The sequence below is a fragment of the Prunus mume genome, linkage group LG1 (assembly GCF_029339155.1).
Source record: "Prunus mume cultivar Tortuosa linkage group LG1, ASM2933915v1, whole genome shotgun sequence".
In the NCBI taxonomy this organism is placed as follows: domain Eukaryota; kingdom Viridiplantae; phylum Streptophyta; class Magnoliopsida; order Rosales; family Rosaceae; genus Prunus; species Prunus mume.
The window spans coordinates 21,746,011-21,766,217 of NC_142698.1; the positions used below are offsets into that span (position 1 = coordinate 21,746,011).

Sequence of the window (20,207 nt, forward strand, 5' to 3'; positions counted from 1 at the left end):
TCAAGAATTTCGTGCAATTTAATTGACATTATAGTTGTCAAGATTCCAATTCTCTCAACAGTCCGGAGATGATTATGCACAAATAAATCAAAGATAATCAATACTCACATGGTAGTTTGCAGATTTGAATCTCCACATGGTTGCTTTTCTTTGTGGTAACAGCCCCATATAATGAGTCTCTTTGCTTATTAGCCTCAATTATTTTCTTGAGACAGACAGAGACGTGACAAATGCAGATCTTGCCTTATCTGTGAACACCCACAATTTGATAAATAAATAAATTAGCAACATAATTAATTGTTGTGTCTACATTTACATGTGAGCTATGCAATGGACCTACAAGCAATATTATAATATAGCATATATAAATGCATTTCATGAAGAATACATACGTACCTGTATAATACGAGTTGGTCACTCATCCTGGGATTGCTCTAACCTAAACTCGCTTAACTTTGGAGTTCTTATGACTCCGAAGCCAATGAGCTCCCAAAAGGCCTCGTGCTAAATGAAGGTGGGCATGTACATATAAGGCACATCACCCCCTCTCCGTTGGTCGATGTGGGATATTACAACGTTTGCTTTTTAAAAAACACAAACTTTACCAAGTCTTTAAGACATGTGCATAACGCGAATGTATTAATAAAAAATATGTACGTACATGTATAATATGTTATTAACCATGAAAGTGTTAAATTATTTATATGAGAAATAACTCTGAAAAAGTAAAAAATCAAAAGGGGACAATAGAAACTTGGATAATGGCCTAATAGTAATGAATAATACTCTAAACTACTCTTATTAATAAACGAAAATTGGGGAAAACAATTTAAAAGACAAAAAAGGATCCAGTTATATAGTATAGTTGTTCGCCTACACTATTTATTAAAAAAAATTAAAACAAGAAAAACCAGTAAAGCCGCCCGGCTATACTATTTATAAAAATCAAAAGAGGACACTGCCCAGGGATTAGGCCCACGTGTCAAAATGTTGAGAGCCAGGCGGCTATACTATTTTTAGAGAAACATTAATAAAACTGAGGATAGCCGGGAGGCTATATTATTTAAGAAACGAAACAAAACAAAACCAAGTATAGCCGTTTGGCTATCGATTTATATAAATTAAAAAAAGGACCACTTGGAGCTAGCCGCCACATCAAAAGCGAGTAAAGGCTGGTCGGCTATACTATGTTTTTTTTTAAAAAATTAGGAAGAACGAGTATAGCCGCTCAGCGATACAATTTTAAAAAAAAAAATTAGGAAAGATCCTAGTATAGTCGAGCGACTATACTATTTTTTATAAAATAAAAATTAGAAAGAAACCGAGTATAAGTCTTGCTGTTATACGATTTTTAATAAATAAAAACCTGGTATAGCATCGCAGCTGTACATTCATTCATAGTTAGTAAAATACGGAATGGGAAAAAATACGAATAAAATACGTACGTGTTTTATTCGGCAAAATTGTTTGCAAATTACAACTTAAATGTTCGACCACTATATTATTTAGAACAAAAAATTTAAAAAATTTAAAACAAGAAAAATCAGTAATGCCGCCCAAGGATTAGGCTCATGTGTCAAAATTCGGATAGCCGGGCGGCTATACTATTTTTAAAGATACATTAATAAAACCGAGTATGGCCGCTCGGCTATACTATTTTTTAAAAAATTAAAAAACGAGGTATAGCCACGCTGCTATACTATTTATATATATATTAAAAAAAGGACCCACGTAGTGATAGCCGCCACGTCAAAAACAGTAAGGCCGCTCCAAGAACAAGTAGCCTCTCGGAAATACAATTTTTAAAAAGTAAGGAAAAATTCCAGTATAGTCATCGACTATACTATTTTTCTTAAAAAATTTAGAAAGAAACGCGGCTGTACTATTTTTTTTTTTAAAAGGCTTATTATCACAAAACGCCCCTAAGGTTTACGAAACTATCAGATTGCATCCTTAATATTTTTTTTGGTCATTTGTGGTCCTCAAGGTTAATATGTGTTTGCCCGTTTTGCGTTCACTCCTGTGATGGAAGGGCAAAGTTCCCCACTGCCTTGAGAACCATAAACTGGTCGACAAGTCAGCTTTCTTTGGTGTGCGAGCGTGCCACTGCTAGCAATAAAAATTCTAGCAGACTTAGTTTGGAGTAGATAACTTGCGCCCCAAGTTACTGATTTCTGCAAACAAACGATTGTGAATTTGGGTGAGGAATATCTCCCAAGTAAGTTCTTTTCTTGCCTCAGACGGGTGAGGACTTTAACAATTTATCTCAGTATAAACAGCTGTTACGCGAATGGTTGATGGGATTTAAACAGCTTTTTAAGCGATCGATGGAATTTAAATCGCTTTTAGGCGAACGCCTTTTACAAAACTATAACAATAAATACTCATGCTAGAGAGATGAAGATACAATTGAACTCCATTTCCTGGATGGGAGGCTCTCGGGCCGACGGAAATGTGGCCGAAACTGTCCGGCCTGGATGGAATGTTGACAACTCGATTGCTAAGTTTCAACTTTAAATCGATACCAAAGGTTGATTCTGCGAGCTTCAATGTACTTTAAGCTTTTGTGAAGCTTCTGAGTGGGCGAATCGGCTTCTTGGGCGTGGTCGTTCTCGAGGACTTCGATGGGCTAGAGGCTGCACTGTGAAATTTGAATGACTTATTTTCTAAGTCCAGAACCTTGGGAATTCTAATCTAAAGCTGGTTTTCACTTGGAATTCAAGTGAGCTTCTAGTTGAGTTGTTTGTTTGTGTCTTGGCTCAATGAGCTTTGGTTGCTTTGTTTTGAAGTCATCTTGAGTTTTTGTTTTTGATTGATTTTTGGTTTTTTGAGTGTCCTCTACCTGTTCACTCCTTCTTGTATTTATAGAAAACTGCTTCTTCTCTGGAGTAGGGTGATTGTGTTTTATTGGGCGGCAAAGATATTTTCCCCCTTTTCCTCTTCTTCTTCATCTGCGGATAGGCTCGGATAGGTGATCACTTCCCTGTTTTCAGCTGCCCCTTGTGATGTTTACCCGTGATGGTTAGTTTGATTCTTTTTGGACAGCCCCATGCTTTCTGCTTATCCCTTCTCAGTTTGTAACTTGCTTATCTATCTTGGGAAATTACCTTCTCTGTAAAGACAGGAAAATATCTGTATATACATATATAGAGGGGGACTTAATCTTCGTTCTTCTTGATATCACGAAACCTTGATCACTTCTTCTATGGCGGTTGTCATTCTGACTTTTTCATCAGCTGCCTTGTGACTTTTCACCCTGTGACTTAGCCATTGTCTGTGACTTTTATCCCAGAGGTGCCATGTGCTATTGTTCCTCTTCCTGGTCTGGACTCCCTCTTCCTATTATGTTGGGCTGTGAGGCCCAAACCGAGCTTTGTTTGTTACGATGGGCCTTGAATTTGGATGTGTCAATTTTGGCCCAAACAATGCCCCCTTAAGTTTGAATAGTTTTGGAGCAGTTTGGACTTAAATAACATAGCCATTAAATTGTAGCGTGGTAAATTCCCAGTTAACGAAAAAGCATGAAGTAGAAGTACAACAAAAAGGACAAACTTAAAAAGACAGAAGTGAAGTACAACAAAAAAGGGACAAACTTAAAGACAGATGTAGAAACAAGGGTAATTTTGAAAGGAACCAAAAGATTTCTAGTGTAATCTTGTGTCTATCCCGAGTCTGCTTTGTATGCAGCTGCGCATCCCACATGGATTGGATAAAACTTTTTTAACCATTTGCCATTGATTGGGGCCGTATGAACTTCTCCATCCCTATCACCTACAACCTCAGTATGCCCCCATTCGAGAGATCGGTTGATTATGAAGGCCTTCCCATGTAGGTGACCATTTTCCATAACCGCCACATGGGTTCCGAGGGCAGAAGCGACTGCCTTCGGACTATCTCCCCTTCTTCAAAACTCTTGTCCCTGACTCTCTTGTTGTAGGCCCTTGATACAGCCTGCTGTTTTCCGCCGGGAGTTTGTTGAGAGTGTCTAATCTGCACTTCGCATCCAATCCTTCAGTTCCAGCAGCATAGCACAGGAGTAGTTTTCTCCTACTAAGTCATGTTGGTGAGCAATTACTGAGGGTGAACAGCTATCTCCATAGCGAGAATTGCATCATGACCGTAGGTTAACGCGCATAGAGTCATGCGCACGCTTCTCTTTGAAGTTCTATATGCACTGTAGTTTCGGCACCTTCTCATGCCATTGTTTCGGATTCTTCTCAAGCATTTTCCTGATAATGTTGATGATCACTTTGTTGCTTGATTCCTGCCTGTCCATTGGCTTGGGCATAATAAAGGAGTGGATTGGAGCAGTGCGAATTTGAATGCCTCTGCCATGTCCAAGACATTTTCTCTGGATATGAAGGAAGATCCTCTATCATTGTGATTGATTCTGGGATGCCAAATCTTTGGATAATCTGCTCTTCTATGAAAGTGATGATCTCTTGAGATGTAGTAGATTTATGAGCCTTGGCTTCCACCCACTTAGTGAAATAGTCGTGGCAACAATGATAAGCGAGTGTCTTTGCTTGGCTGCTGGCTTTGTTGGATAGATCTTACCAATGAGATCCATTGCCCATCCTCTAAAGGGCCATGGTTTTACCACCTGATTCATGGGAACTGATGGAGCCTGCTGGACTGGACCGTGTCTTTGACAAGATTCACACCCCTTGGAATAGTTAATGCAATCTTTCATCATGGTTGGCCAGGAGTAGCCATATCTCCTAATTAACCAGCACATTTTTCTCCCACCTTGATGTGCTCCACAGATTCCTTCATGGGTCTCCCCCATAACTTTCATGTATTCTTCCTTTCCGAGGCACCTTAAAAGCACCTCATCCTTGCTCTTTCGGACCAAATCTTCATTCCACATAAGGTAGTTTAAAGCCATGATTCTGACTCTCTTTCTCAGAGGGCAAAGTTGGATATCGTAGATAGGTCATGATAGGATTTCTCCAATCATCTTCAGTGATTGTATGGCAGAATTGACATCTATCTCCATCCCTCTGGCCGTACAGATGGTAGGCTTTCTTTCCTACTCGATGATTCTTTGTACACAATCTTCTGCATTTGTACACTGTTGCCACCAGGCCAATTCATTGTCTGCAAAATTTTCTTCCTTGGGATATGTTCCCAAGTGGCTTCTCTCAGAATTCATCACAAGATTTCTAGCTGCCACCAAGTAGACAGCCAAAGAAGGGCTTAGGCACTTGTATTCTCCAAGCAATTTGTTTCAAAACTAGCATGGAATCTCCCAGAATTGTCCACTGATTGCATCGATTCCTAGTTCTACCGGTATTTCCAAGCCAATGATTAAGGCCTCATATCTCTGCCCTGTTGTTGGTGCATTGGAAATCCAATTGGAAAGAATAGCAGTGTCTGATTCCAAGTGGTTCTTCCAAGACAATTCCTGCCCCTGAAGTTATATCAGTTTTTGATCCATCAAAGTATAACTTCCAAGGTGCAAGATGAACTGAGTAGATAGGATTGTTGAGGCAGGTGTGAGCTCTGGTCAATAGATCTGCATTTGCTATGTCTAAAGAGTCCATATTTTCAATCTCCTCTCCGGGATGATCTGCTAGGAAGTCTCGCCACCAAGCTTGTCCTTTGTGATCTTTCTGAGGAACATATCTGAAGGCAAATTCTGTCAAGGCCAAGGTCCATTTTCCAATTCTGCCTCTCAGCATTGGTCTTGTTAGCATGTATTTGATCAGATCTGTTTTGGCAATGATATAGATGGTGTATGGCAGCATGTAATGTCTGAGCTTTGTACAGCGGTGAAGTACAAGGCTAGGCAAAGTCTTTCAATTGCAGAATATTTTCTTTCCACTTCTGTTCAGAGTTACGCTTAGGTAATAAACACTTTGTTCCTTTCCTTCCTTGTTATCACAGAACAATAAACTTCCAATGGATACTTCCTGATGCAGATATATAGAGCTTGAGTGGTCTGCCTCTCCTTGGTGGGGACAGCGGTGGATTTGAGAGGTAATGCTTGATTTCCTCAAAAGCTTGTTGGTGCTATTCTTCCCACTTAAAGGTTTGTTCTGTTTTAATCTTAACAAAGAAGAAAATTTGGATTTTCCTGCGAGTGGATATAAATCTCCTCAAAAATTAATTTTTCCTAAGAGACTTTGCAATTCCTTCTTGTTCCTAGGTGGCAAAGGCTTCCATGATGGATCTTGCTTTGTTTTTGTCGATCTCTATGCCTCTTTGGTGGACCAAGAATCCTAGGAAATTTCCCGCTTGAACTCCAAAAAGCACTTCTTTGGGTTCATTTTCAGTTTATGTTGCCTCATTCTTAGGAATGCTCTTCTTAGATCTGTCATGTGGTTTCCCTCCTCTGGTGATTTAATCACAACATCATCAATATAAACTTCAGGGAATGTCCAATCATATCGTGGAAACAGAATTCATTGCCCTTTGATAGGTAGCCCCTGCATTTCTCAAGCCAAAAGGCATTACAGTGTATTCAAAAGCACCTATATGCCCTGGACACATGAAGGCTGTCTTGTGGATATCTTCTTCTGCCATCATGATCTGATTGTAACCTGCGTTGCCATCCATAAAAGATAGCATCGGTTGTGGCAGCTCCATCTACTAGCATACGCCATTGGCATAGGGTACTCATCCTTGGAGAGGCTTCATTTAGGTTTACTAATCCACCAGATTATTGCCCCAGTTTTCCTTTTTAGAACCGCAGTACAATGTTAGCTAGCCAATCAGCATAGATGGCAGGCTCGATGAATCCTGCCTTGAGCACCTTTCTATTTCTTCTTTGACTTTGATTCTGTGTCCATGGACATCCTCCTCGCCTGCTTGGTGGTAGGTATCCCTCTTTGATTGGCAGCTTGTGTTCTACCAATTCCCTGTCTAATCCTGGCATCTCATGATAATGCCAAGCAAAACAATCTTTGAACTCTTGCAGAAGTGCAACGAGTTCCTTCTTAAGTGGCTCTTTCAATAGTGCATCTGATAAAGGTAGGCCTTGGATCCTCCCCTGTTCCTAAGTTTATTTCCTGCAAAGGATCTTCTACCTCTGGCGAGAGTCATCAGTCTGGTGGTGCAAAATCTAGCACTTCCTCCTGTAGTTCTTCTTCCTCCTGGCTTTCCGTGCTTTCATGAGTGAATTCTGCCATATTGATGGCTGAATTCTGCTCAAAAAACTTCTTTTCCTCCCAGTATATCAACAATCTTTTTGTAATGGACCGGATTGTTGCAGCTCGATCCTTTTCCTGTTGATTGGGACTAGACATTAGTGCCATGGAAATTTAGAACAAAAGGTCTGTTCCAATCCTCCAAGGAATTGGTTAGACCTTCTTCAATGAGCCTCTGGGCCGTGACACCATGGGGGCGGCCGTTCTGGTTGACTCCAAAGAAGGTGAAAGGACCAAGGTCATCATGATAATACCTTGCCTCACAACACATGGCAGAAGGTAGAAATGGCCGTGGATCGGCCTCTATTATCTCCATGTAGCCTTCTTCATTCCATAAAGCTAACTGTTGATGAAGAGTGGAAGGAACACATAGACTCTGGTGAATCCAGTCTCTGCCAAGTATGCATTGTAAGTGGTAGAGGTAGTTTCTACCACAAAGAATGCAACCTTCAGCTTCTTGCTTCCTACTACAACATCCACATCTAGGATCCCAAGGGTTTTGGTGATGCCTCCTGCGAAATTGGTGACGGTCAGTGGGTTGGAATTAAGTCCTTCTGTTCGCCCATTTTACGTGCATGAGGCAGAAGGTTGATGGCTGCACCTCCATCTACCATAGTTTTGGGAATAGGAACACCTCCAAAGTTTCTTTGTTATAAACAAGGGTCTGAGGTGGTTTGCCATTTCTTTGGTTGGTTTGGAGAAGCAAAGCTGATCTGTAGCCAACTTGTGGGTTGTTCATTCACAGGGTATGCCTTCTTTCGGCCCCTCTTACATACGCCAACCCTGCACTCAAAACTTTATTGGGAAAATCGTCTCCATCAGTGCTCTCTGTCCTTCTCGCCCGAACTTTTCTGGAATGAACACCATATTAATGCCTAGGTCGACATTTAACAAGTCCTCCAATTCTAGAAGGCCTCGGTTTCGCATCCACCTCCGTCATAATCCATCTGTTCTCCTCATACTCCTCCGTCCATTCTTCTAGTTCTTACATTCGAGGCGCGCATTACAGTCATCTGCGGATGGTTCATAATCAGTGCTCTTCTTCATACTCCTCAACAGTCTACTTGCCCTTCTTACGGAATAGGATCGGTTTTCCTCCTCGGGGAGTTTTAAGTAGATTTTAAGGCGGAGGCAGAATGGATAGAAGGTTTCTTGAGGATTCTGCTCTTTCCAACACGTGGTTGAGAGATCGCTTGTTCCGCGGGGAAATATTTAGCTCTTTCCCTTTGGCGAATTGACCTCGGAAGCGGTATGCGTTTTCGTTATTGAGAATGTGCGATCTTGTCTCGAACCCTCCTCCTTTGGGTTACAGTCGGCTCCATTGTTGATGCCACTTTTCCCGACGAATACCACGCCTTCAATGATGGTGCCAAGGTTTATCATACGGGCAACCTTATTGATTTTTCTTCCTTGGGCTGCCTAGTCATTCTTCTGCTGGATTGGACAGGCCTGGGTAGTTTCTCTGTCGCCTTATCCTGGGGCGTGGTTCCAATCCGGTCAAAAACACTTGGAGTGGCGGATCCTGCTTTTCGAGGTTACCTCAAACCTCACACTTGCACCATTGCAGAGCACTATTCGGTGAAATGGTTGCTTTTGGTCTTTCCATAGTCTCTTTTGAAACTATTACTGCTTCTCTGGAGTCGACCTCTGATTTGTTCATCCCTCTCTTAGTTCGCCAATTTAGGTTGACCATATTAACTTGTGGCGGGAAAAGGATCTGTGGTGACGGATGGAGGCTTTTACGCTAGCTTGACCTTCCTGCTGTTATTCCTTCTGTATAACATCTCGAAAACAACACAACTATTGGTAGAATGATTCCAAGAATTGTGCCATCTGCACATACTTATCTGCCCTTGAGTTCTCTTGGTTTGGGCATTACAGCTGTGAGGCATCTCTATTGCTTTACTGTAGCAACATTTCATCAAACAAAGCATCTACTTTGGTCAGATCGAAAGAATACACCTTGTTACTGCATGGGTTTGTTTGGAACGAACCTCTCCTGTGAATGGTGGCGGCTTTTGATCCCTTGGAGGCTTTGTAAGGGTTTTACAAGCTGATGGGTGCTTTAATCTTGCCATTTCGCAATAGCAACCTCTCTCTCCTCCGATTCCTCTGCATCTTCTTCTGACTCCACTTCAATCATATGTATTGAGGAAGAAGGGATTTGTATCACGTGCCTTTGGAAGAGTTCCTCTTACTGTTCCTCACTGAGCAATTCCTCGTGCTTGGCTGCTTGTATCGCCGGTTACGCGAATCTCAAACAACATCCCATCAAATCTTTTCCTCAAAGAAATTTTGAGGCGCTGCCTGAGCCATTTGGATGAAGTGTCTTTCTTTGATGGGGATCGCGGCACTTCATTTGAGCTTCACTGAACTATTTATAAAATCTTGGGTAGTGAGTTCATCTTCACTCTGCTTGAAGCAACAAAGGTCACTTGATGGTGACTTACATTTGGATCTGTAATAGTAGTCATGGAACTTTAAACTGGGACAGAATTATCGGATCGATATAAGGTGGATATGGCTTCCTATGGGTGGGCCTTTCTCCCCTTCACGGCCGGGCTTCAGCTCCATCATTTTGATCATCCTCTGCAATGCCCCCACGTCATTTAGAACATTACAGGAGGAGAGTTTTGTCCACACCGAGATCCCCTTAATACAGCAGAGATTGCAGTGATTTGAGCAAATTCCATTGTACAAGCTGCAAATCGTGGTTTACGCCCTATATGGTCTAAGGCGAACTTCTCCCCACGTGCTCTTCCGCTACTTCCAGTCCTTGGTGGTTCCTCGGTTTGCCCCCTGCCATTACTGGTCGTATTGGCATAAGGATAATTTCCCCCTCTGCCTCTCCTTCCTCTTGCAGGTGGAGGGAATGGATTAAGTCCATCATACGGGCCTGTAGAAGGTAATATTGTGCTGCCTGTTCATGCGACTGCCATAAGGAGATCTTGTGGGGCCGCTTGCTGCTGGAAAAAGCTGGTTGGCTGATCTCAGGACTTGTCTGGCGCAGGAACTTCGGCCGTATTAGGGCCATCGTTCTCTGGCGGGAACAACCACTCCGGTCCACGTGTGTCGGCTCGATTTCTCCCGTTACGGCATCCTACACGCACACCTGCACCGGAGGATTCTCTTGACATGGCCATGCCAATCCAGTGGGGACCATAGGGAAGGTCTAGTTCTTTGGACCACCTCATTAGGATTGGGAATTACCGCCATGGCAGACCTCCGATCCTTCCTGACTGCTGTTGACTGCCATTGCATCGCCATGGTCGTCATATTATCTAGTCTCTAGTCACAGACGAGTTCATCCTCGGAGGCCGGTCCGACCTCACTGCCTTCGTGCCTTTGCCATGTCTTTGAATATGGGCATCACTTTCCTCGATTCAATCCTTTCCCCGAGAGCCATTGGTTTATTTCCATGTATCGTGGTGTGGGTACGCTAGAGCTTCCAGATTCATGGACCGGTAAGAACAATGTATACCTTGAGAAGTCCCACCTGGCGCGCCAAATTGTTTGCCCGTTTTGCGTTCACTCCTGTGATGGAAGGGCAAAGTTCCACCACTGCCTTGAGAACCATAAACCTGTCGTAAACAAGTCGCTTTCTTTGGTGTGCGAGCATGCCACTTGCTAGCAATAAAATTCTAAGCAGACTTAGTTTGGAGTAGATAACTTGCGCCCCAAGTTGCGATTTCGCAAACAAACGATTGTGAATTTGGGTGAGGAATATCTCCCAAGTAAGTTCTTTTCTTGCCTCAGACGGGTGAGGACTTTAACAATTTATCTCAGTATAAACAGCCTGTACTACGGCCAGTAATGGTTGATGGAATTAAAGCTATTTTGAGCGGTAATGACGATGGGATTTAACATGTTTTAAGCGCGTAAGGCGCATGGAATTTAAATCGCATTTTTTTAAGCAGTAATCGCCTTTTACAAAACTATAACAATAAATACTCATGCTAGAGATGAAGAATACAATTGGAACTCCATCTGCCTGCCGATGGGAGGCTACTGTTACTGGAATTTGGAAATGTCCAGATCGAATGTCGCCCTAGGCCCTATTTCGAATCCCATTTAATTGAAAACCGCCTGGCCCAGTGGGTGGAATGTTGACAACTCTGATTGCTAAGTTTCAACTTTAAATCGATACCAAAGGTTGATTTGGCAGTGAGCTTCAATGTACTTTAAGCTTTGTGAAGCTTTCAGAGTGGGCGTGAATGGCTGTCTTCGGGCGATAGTGGTGTTTCGAGGACTTCAGCAGGCTAGAGACTGCTGTGAAATTTGAATGACTTATTTTCTAAGTCGAACCTTGGGAATTCTAATCTAAATTTGGTTTTCACTTGGAATTCAAGTGAGCTTCCAGTTGAGTTGTTTGTTTGTGTCTTGGCTCAATGAGCTTTTAGTTGCTTCATGTTTTGAAGTCATTTGAGTTTTTGTTTTGATTGATTTTTGTTGGGTTTTTGAGTGTCCTCTACCCTGTTCCTCCTTCTTGTATTTATAGAAAACTGTTTCTTCTCTGGAGTAGGGTGATTGTGTTTTTATTGGGCGGCAAAGATATTTTCCCTTTTCCTCTTCTTCTTCAATTACTGGCGAGATAGGCTCTCGGATAGGTGATCACTTCACTGTTTTTCAGCTGCCCTTTATGTGATGTTTACCCGTGATGGTTAGTTTGATTCTTTTGACAGCCCCCATTATGCTTTCACTGCTTATCCCTTTCTCAGTTTGTAACTTGCTTATCTATCTTGGGAGAATTACCTTACTCTGTAAAGACAGGAAAATCTCTGCATATACATATATAAGGGGACTTAATCTTGATTCTTCTTGATATCACGAAACCTTGATCCACTTCTTCTATGGCGTTGCACACTTTGACTTTTTCATCTGCTGAGAGATATGTGCTATTGTTCCCTCTTACAGCAGACTCACTTCCTATTATGTTGAGTGCAGCGACGGCCTAAACCAACTTTGCTTCAATTGATGGGCCTTGGGAAATTCGATGTGTCAATTTTATTGGCAAACATATATGTGTGATCACAAATTCTGTCCCTGCCATTAGTTCCATGGCAAAAACTGGTTCAGTTCTTTGACATAAGCATATATATATATATATATATATATCACAAAACATCCCACGAGGGTTCACGCACCCATCACAAATGGTCCTTGCGAAATTTTTTAATTTTTCATTTTAAATTCATAAAATTTTTGTTTTGTTTTTAAAATTTTATGAATTTTAAAATATATATTATATTTTAAATAAATGTGACATATATTATTGTTGATGTGGGCTCCATATATATGACACATCCACAAACTAATGTAGTTTCAAGTAAATAATTTAAAATTCATAAAATTTAAAAATAAAAAAAATAAGGGTTTAGGGTTCATAAATGGTCCTCAAGATTAAAATCCTTCTATAAATGGCGTTTTCATTTATAAATAATTTTAAAAAGAAAACCAAAATTTTATGAATTTTAAATTAAAAAATTAAAAATTTTCATAGGGACCATTTGTGATAGGTGTGTGAACCTCAAGGATGTTTTGTGAGATATATATATATATATATATATATATATGCGTCAACAAACCAACGGAGTTTTTGACGGAACTTAACAGCATGGATCATTTATGATCGCACATACTAACCTTAAGGACCACGAATGACTCAAAAAACACATTAAGGATGCAATCTGATAGTTTCGTAAACCTTAGGGACGTTTTGTGATATTAAGCCTATAAAAAAAAAAAACTTGGTGTAGCCTCGCGGATGTACATTCATTTAATGGAACAGGAAAAAATATGAATAAAATACATACATGTTTTATAATTTATTTATAGTTTGTTGCAAGAAGAGTTGTAGGAGTGGACTACATCTACATGCATTGTTGATAGTTGCCAAAACACCACATAATTTGAGTTTAAGGTGAAGGAGCTGCTCTGAGTTCCTCATGAAAAGGAATATTCTTGATATATTTTTGTCTCATATTTTGTTCCAATTAATGATTGTTAAATGAGATTGTTGCTCTGAATTTTCCGAAGTATTGTACAAAGTACTCATAAGTTTTGTTTGGATGTGAACATATTATGTCCGCTGAATTTTCCCAAGTATTGTACACATAGTACTCATGAGATTGTTGTGCTGCTAACTTCCTAAAGAGGTCTTGGTGGCTAAATGTTTGGGCCTCTTAGAGATCTTTTAACAATTCATGAATAATAATGTGTGAATATGCAAAGAAAATGAAAAACAGAGCAGAGGAGGCACCTTAGAGATAAGTCTTTCGTATCAAAAGTATCTATTTGCAGGTTCTACAACTGGATTTCTGGAGCCAAACATGAAAAAAAATGTCTTCATTTTGTTGTTGGCATGCATGTTTCATCTTCTACACTTTTGTAAAATTGGTTCTGGTTGTTGTCTTCTTCTGATATGTGCCGTAATACGATCGTCGGAAGAATCACAACCTCTGCAAAGCAATAAAGCCACACTACTTCATACACTCCAATACATGTAGTGACTCATCTTCCAGAGTTTTCCAAATGCACATACATTAGAAACAAATTAAATTGGTGATAAGAATTTGCTACCTAACCATAAGGGAAGAAGAAAACTTTTTTGTTGTTACTCGGTGACTGTGAGGGGTCTTTTTATTATTAGGACGGCAAAACAAGAGCATAAATACAAATTTCTTGTAGGACCCAGAATTAGAAACAATTTAATTGCTCTTTTAGTTAAGCACTAGCAAAGGTGCCCGCACGATGTTGCGGGTTTAAGTTACGAAATAAAGACTAATAACATGTTCTATATGTTGCTTGTCATCTTAAAATATTGATCAAATTTTGGGAAAACTGAAAATGCACAATAACAAATTAAATCAGGGATATAATTAACTGCAATCATTAAGTTTTACTAAAGGTTTGGCATTTGGGAATTAAGAGATTCCAGTCGACAAAAGTCTCTCTTCCGACAGTATAAGCAAATATTCATTACAAAATCATTTATCCTTCAAAAAGGATGGAAACAGTTTCATAATATTAGAAAAATCAAAAGGGGAATTTAATAATTTGTCGATTGTTACAGTGGTTTTCTGGTCACAGGTTGCACTTCTAGTAGAGTGTCAAATTGGGACAAAAAACTTTGAAAAATTAGGCAGAATCTTTAAGAAATTGTAACACAACATGGTATACAAACTTTATAGATGCAGAAATCATTTTGTTGCAAAATTACCTCACTCAACACCTAAAAAACATAGAATGAAGACAAAAAGCAAGAAAAAAATTGAAAAATTGCAATTTCTGATTTTCTATTCCCAAAACTGTCCAAATATGTTTTTCTTTGCAGTGTTTTTATATGAGATGCCTGAACTTCATTAGTCCACTTCTAAAACAAAAGAAAAATCTTGGAAAACAAAAACAAATAGAGATAGAAGAAAACAAAATATCAGCCATCATCAAAACCCAAAGCAAAAAATCAGAGTCAAAGTTTGACCAATAGATCAATAGTTGGGAAGGGAAAAAAACATTCAAGAATTAAACTGTTATTTCTTAATTACATCTATAGCCTAATAAAGCAAAATGGACACACACCGACAATAGCACAACTATATAGAAGTACATTCTATGAGCAGAAAATATAGATCAAACTCTGTTAGATGACTTACAGAGATATATATACTCATTCATCAAATAGCTGTTGTGCAATATGAAACAATGGTAGTACACACAGAGAAAGAGATCATCTTTTTCCCTTCAATCAATTACACATTGTCACTCTCTCCCCACGTTGGGAGTTGTCAAGTACCTAATTACCAAAATACTTAAAAAGGATTCACTAACATGCTCAAATATTGTAATCATCTAAACCTATCATTACAACAACAAATTAACAACCTATTATAGCAGCAAAATCATTACAGAATCAATTTGGGCAAAGAATGAAAGGATTCAATAGTATGTTCAGAAATCCATCAGCAAGTCATTAATCTATTAAAAAGTTTAGTGGATGCAAACAGTGCTATCATGAGTTTAGGCTATTTATATATACATTGAGATGCAAACAGTGCTATCATGAGTTTGGACTATTTATATATATACATTGAGATGTAAACAGTGTGATCATGAGTTTGGCAAGCTTATGTTGCAAAACATAAACTAACATCATGTTTAATATGCTGCTTGTTATGTTAAAATATTGTGCATATTTTAATATATCAAGCAGCTATTAAAACATCAAAATATGAGCAGCCTTAAGTTGCATATTGTTCAAAAAAACTTGTACATGCGTTTATCTATATTTTAATGAGTAGTAGACATGGATTTTTCTTCTTTGATGCTTTTGGTACATGGCTTTTGTTGTTGCTGCATTTGTTGTTTGGTTGACTAATGCCGTTTTTTCTCCTTTTTAGAGGTTTTAGCTCTGTTGGCATAAAGTCAAAAATTAGCAAGTATTAATTATTATGATAGAATTAAGTTTAATAAGTAAACATAAAAAATAACAATGAAATACTTTGTGTGTAATGTGTGTATCAATGAGATGAATGAATTGAAAAGGAAAGAGCACAAACTCTGATGTGGTAGTAGGAGAGGTGGTTTCGGAACTGCCTTGGACTGTTTTCTTCTTCAAACCGATAATTGGTAAATTGTCAGAAGCTGACACATTTTCTTCTCTGGTTTGCACAGCAACAGTTTTCTCAGATTTGTTTTCAGCTTCAACATCACTTAGAAAGATGTAAAACAGAGTGAAAAGAAAAGTATTAGTAAATGTTTATATAAAAATATCAATACAAATGAGTTAATTGTTATGTAAACTCTAACCTTTTCAGTTTTTTACTTGTTAAAGAGGTGAGAAGAGCTCTTTTCACTGCAAGTTTACGTTTCTTTTTAAATTGGCCTCTTCTCTGTAGAATTGCATGTGGAAACTCTTGCTGGTCAGTATAACCTTGTTGAATAACCAATTCATTGCAAGAAATTCCAAACAATTGCTCTGCTGCTTTTCCAATGATCATAGCATTTGTTTCATCAGTTGAATCCTCAAGAACTAAACCAACTTTAAACCTGTATGTAAAATTCATGTAATGTTTTAATAATCTAAGATATTTGTGTTCGAAGTTTATGAAAAAATAAGATGAAACTAATTGCTAATATTTGTATTACCAAGGGAGAGGAATTTGATTATTGTGTTTAGGACACAGAAGTTCATCACTGTGGGCAATGGATCTAAGCTGTTTGAAGCAGGATGGACATGCCTTATACCACCATCCACTACGCGTATCAAAACGTGTAATGGCTGCTCTACATAAAATGAAAGCATCCTAGAACATGTTTAAACAGACTTGTTAATAAAATGATAATAATTATAAAACATACAACAATAAGAGAAAATCGAAATAAATTCTAGTTTAAATAATTTATAATGTAGTATGTTAAATTAAGAATAATAGGGAGATAAAGGGAGGAAATTGGCTTTTTACCTTGCATAAATCCGGATCAAGAACATTCAACTCTTGTACAGATAGCTTTTTAGCAGTTTCTAATTCCTCAGGCTTGATCGGTTGAATCGAAGAAGGAGGGACCATTTTAATAGCATCTACAAAAGTGCCAAAGCTGTGTTCGTTTTTGTTGTTGTTTTTTTATATATAAAAATGAGGTGATTAGTTTCGGATAAAGGAGGAAGAAAGATGTATGTTAGCATAAAGAGGATAAAAAATCATACGTCATTTTGTATGTATCTAATTCTTGTATATCCGGATCGATGAAAATCATTGTTGACACGCTACTATTCAGAACGGTTTTTCCTACACATTTGTAAACTATAAATCAGATTTTTTTTATTTGAGATGAAGTTTGAATAATGGAAAGAAAGGAAAATTAAGCTGAATACCTTGGAATTGTTTGACTTTAAGACTTGTGAAAACAGTGATTATTGGTGGTGCCAACTCTTACAAAGCTTGGAAATCAAACGCTCGTGCAGTGTCTCCCCATAGCGTTATTCTAACATCTTCTTTCCTGGATTATCAAACATGAAACAATAAATTAGCAAGAGATATAATGGTTTGAAAATGTGTACACATTTTGTTAACACATGTACCTGATATTTTGAATGTAAATTTCACATTTGGTTTCCAACCGTCCATTGCCCACCATTTTTTCTTCTAAAGGTTGTACAGCAGTAATGTGTCCCAAAACATTCTGCAATTTGACAAAGTAGTATGATAAGTTTATAGAAATGCATAAAAATTGTTGATAAATATATATTATACATAAATGCATATTTTTGGAGAATATGTAGAGTATTACCTGTCAGGATTTCATTTTTGTCTGCGAGTGCACAACTGACCATAATCAAGAAAATAAAATCGATGTCATGGAATTTGGGGATAAACACTTGACAGTTCGGTGAAAACGGTTCTTGTATTGAAGAACAAATGGGCAGCATGCGGAACAACTTTGTGTGATGTTTTGCTACGGCCGGAGTGAAAATGTGTGATCTCATAAATACAACCAGCTTTTATCTTTGCACCAATTAAATCATAGTCAATCTCTTTCACAATGGCTTGAATCGCATCTGCCTACATGTTTGAAAAAAGAAGGAAAAAAAATTTAGTATGAAACAAATTATATTTGTAAACAACCTAGTTGAAAACCAAATATTAGAAGTAGCATCGATCTTTAAGCATTTAGACGAAGCAACTTTGAAACAACAGTGAATTTAAAAATGAAATATTAGAAGCATGATTGATTTCCATGCATTACAGTCATTAAATAAGAAAACTTAATGAACCAAGTTAATATCATCAAGAAAAAAGTGTTAAAAGAAGACAAATATAGTCTTGAGACTCGCATGCACAGGAAGAGGGCTGTTTAAATGATCGTAGATGCATTTGAAAGAAAGAGTATACGATCAAAATTTACCTATGCAAAAGTTCCCTTAAACAATCAAGATTTTTTTATATTTTTAAATTTCATTTTTAACCTTTCTTAGCCTTGTAGATTTTGCTCACTACCTTCCTCTTTTATTTTCCCACTTCTACTTTTTTGTCTTCTTTTCGTAAACCTTGGATTCCACTACTCAAAAAGAACTTTATACATTCTTGAAATATTAGACAAAAGGCAATGTTAATCTAGAGTGACTTCTACCACTACAACACTAATAACATGATATTCACATGATATTCACCTTTTTAATCACAAACAGAGAAGAAAAATCATGGAAAACAAATCCAAAGAGCTATGAACCCCTAAAGTATAGCTATCCAAAAAAATTCAAGGCGGAAATATTTACTTCTTGTCAATCAAGCTCATGAAAAATCAATTCCTTGTTTGGACCCCAAAATTTTTAATCACAAAGTACATTTTCTACAACAGATTTTGTTTACCCAACAAAAAAATAGAAGGAAACTATATAACTATTTGCATAATTACAAATAAATAAATCATACGCTATTATTTTCAGTAACATAGAGGAATAGAACATAGAATTGAAAACAAAACAAAAACATTTATTAAAACTGTATTGCAATACATAACACAACAATTTCTTTTGTTTCTATATAATATCCTAATCTCCTTTGTTTCCATGGAAAATTGGCATTTTTGAGATAAGGAAAAGCCAAAGAACAATTTCATTAACACACACTGAAAAGCATTATCCTGAATTGAAAACTTTCAATTCCCATATCAATATCAAATTTCAAAAAGTCCAACTTCTAAAAACAAAATACATAAAAACCAACCCATGAATGAAAACAGCATAAAAAATAACCCAAAAAAAACATAGAGAATTGCACCAAGATCCATGATCCATCTATTTATACCATCACTCTATATATTAGCTTGCTTTCAGAGCCTTCAACTGTCGAATGAACATCAAACCACTAAAAGAAAGAAAGTCTCTTGACAAAAAATCTCCCAGCCAACAAATTCTTCATATGGAAGAAATACTTGGGAATGGAAGGTATAGTGCTACCACCCTTCTCTTTCTTTTTCTCTTTGTCACTCACACAAACACATATATTCTAGTGTTCCAAACAACCAATACTCTAATAATAAGAATGAAACAGGGAGCACGGAAGGCTGTATGAGTGAGACTATAAGTAAAGAAAGAGCTGAAGCTGTGAAGAATGATGCAGAACTACCACTCTTCAATTTAAAAAGAGTTTTAGCTGCAACAAACAACTTCAATGTAGCGAATAAACTGGGAGAGGGAGGATTTGGCCCTGTTTATAAGGTGACACTTTCTAAACTGCTTGATAAATAAACTATGAGAACCAATTTGGAACGGAAGAAAATTAAAAACAATTTAGGTTTTTGGAATGGATAAGGGTGTTTAACAAAAGCTATTACGTAATCAAGTGATACATACACATATATAACAGGTCTAAATTATTGACATTGGCAGGTGCTAGATTATAAAATTTATAGAAAAAATGAATGAAAAAGACCTATATTAAGATGTAAATATTAATGCTAAGATTATATAAGAATTGTTCAACTGAAATAAACTATTAGGTAATTTTGAAACATAATTTAATCTACTTTTACCAAATATATTAAGCGACTCTAATATCATAGTAGTAAATGCTTGAGGAAAATTTAATCCAGTTGGATTTAATTCTTTGCAAATGAAGTTTTCATAATTAATTAAGAGTGGTGATTTCCCCACTCCTTTTTCTCCTATTTTATCCACTTACACTCCTTTTTTATAACTAAAAAAAGAGTGTAAGTGGATAAAATAGGAGTGGGGAAATCATTGCCCTTAATTAAAACTGAATGCAATTTTAGGAAATATATAAGTTAACTTTAAAATCATAGTAGAAAATACATTAGTAAAATTTAATCTAGTTGAATCTAATTGTTTGCAAGTGAAGAAGCTGTGATAACTAAACTGAAATAACATGAATAATAAGGAGATTTTCTCACCATTTGATCAACCAATATACAGTGTAAACCACCGAATTGATCATCATATCCAATAAGTTTTGGTCTCCAAATTCTACATACACGGACTTTAATCTTCTTGTTAAATTGAAACGGCTGTAAACCACGGATGTGAACGAAACTCATTGT

The 20,207-nt window shown here is 37.7% G+C and overlaps 1 protein-coding gene and 1 pseudogene across 1 annotated transcript; both read right to left on the reverse strand.

Annotated features, from left to right (window-relative positions):
• Positions 1–15,377: 15,377 nt before the first annotated feature.
• Positions 15,378–16,811, reverse strand: LOC148921299 (uncharacterized). Its single transcript, XM_089055946.1, has 5 exons — positions 16,613–16,811; positions 16,296–16,453; positions 15,957–16,196; positions 15,707–15,859; positions 15,378–15,558 (listed from the first exon to the last, which is right to left on the reverse strand). Exons 1-5 carry the CDS (start codon positions 16,715–16,717, stop codon positions 15,522–15,524), a joined length of 693 nt encoding a protein of 230 aa, XP_088912072.1. The 5' UTR covers positions 16,718–16,811; the 3' UTR covers positions 15,378–15,521.
• LOC148921300 (replication protein A 70 kDa DNA-binding subunit D-like) lies at positions 16,766–20,204 on the reverse strand (annotated as a pseudogene).
• Between the last annotated feature and the right edge of the window lie 3 nt (positions 20,205–20,207).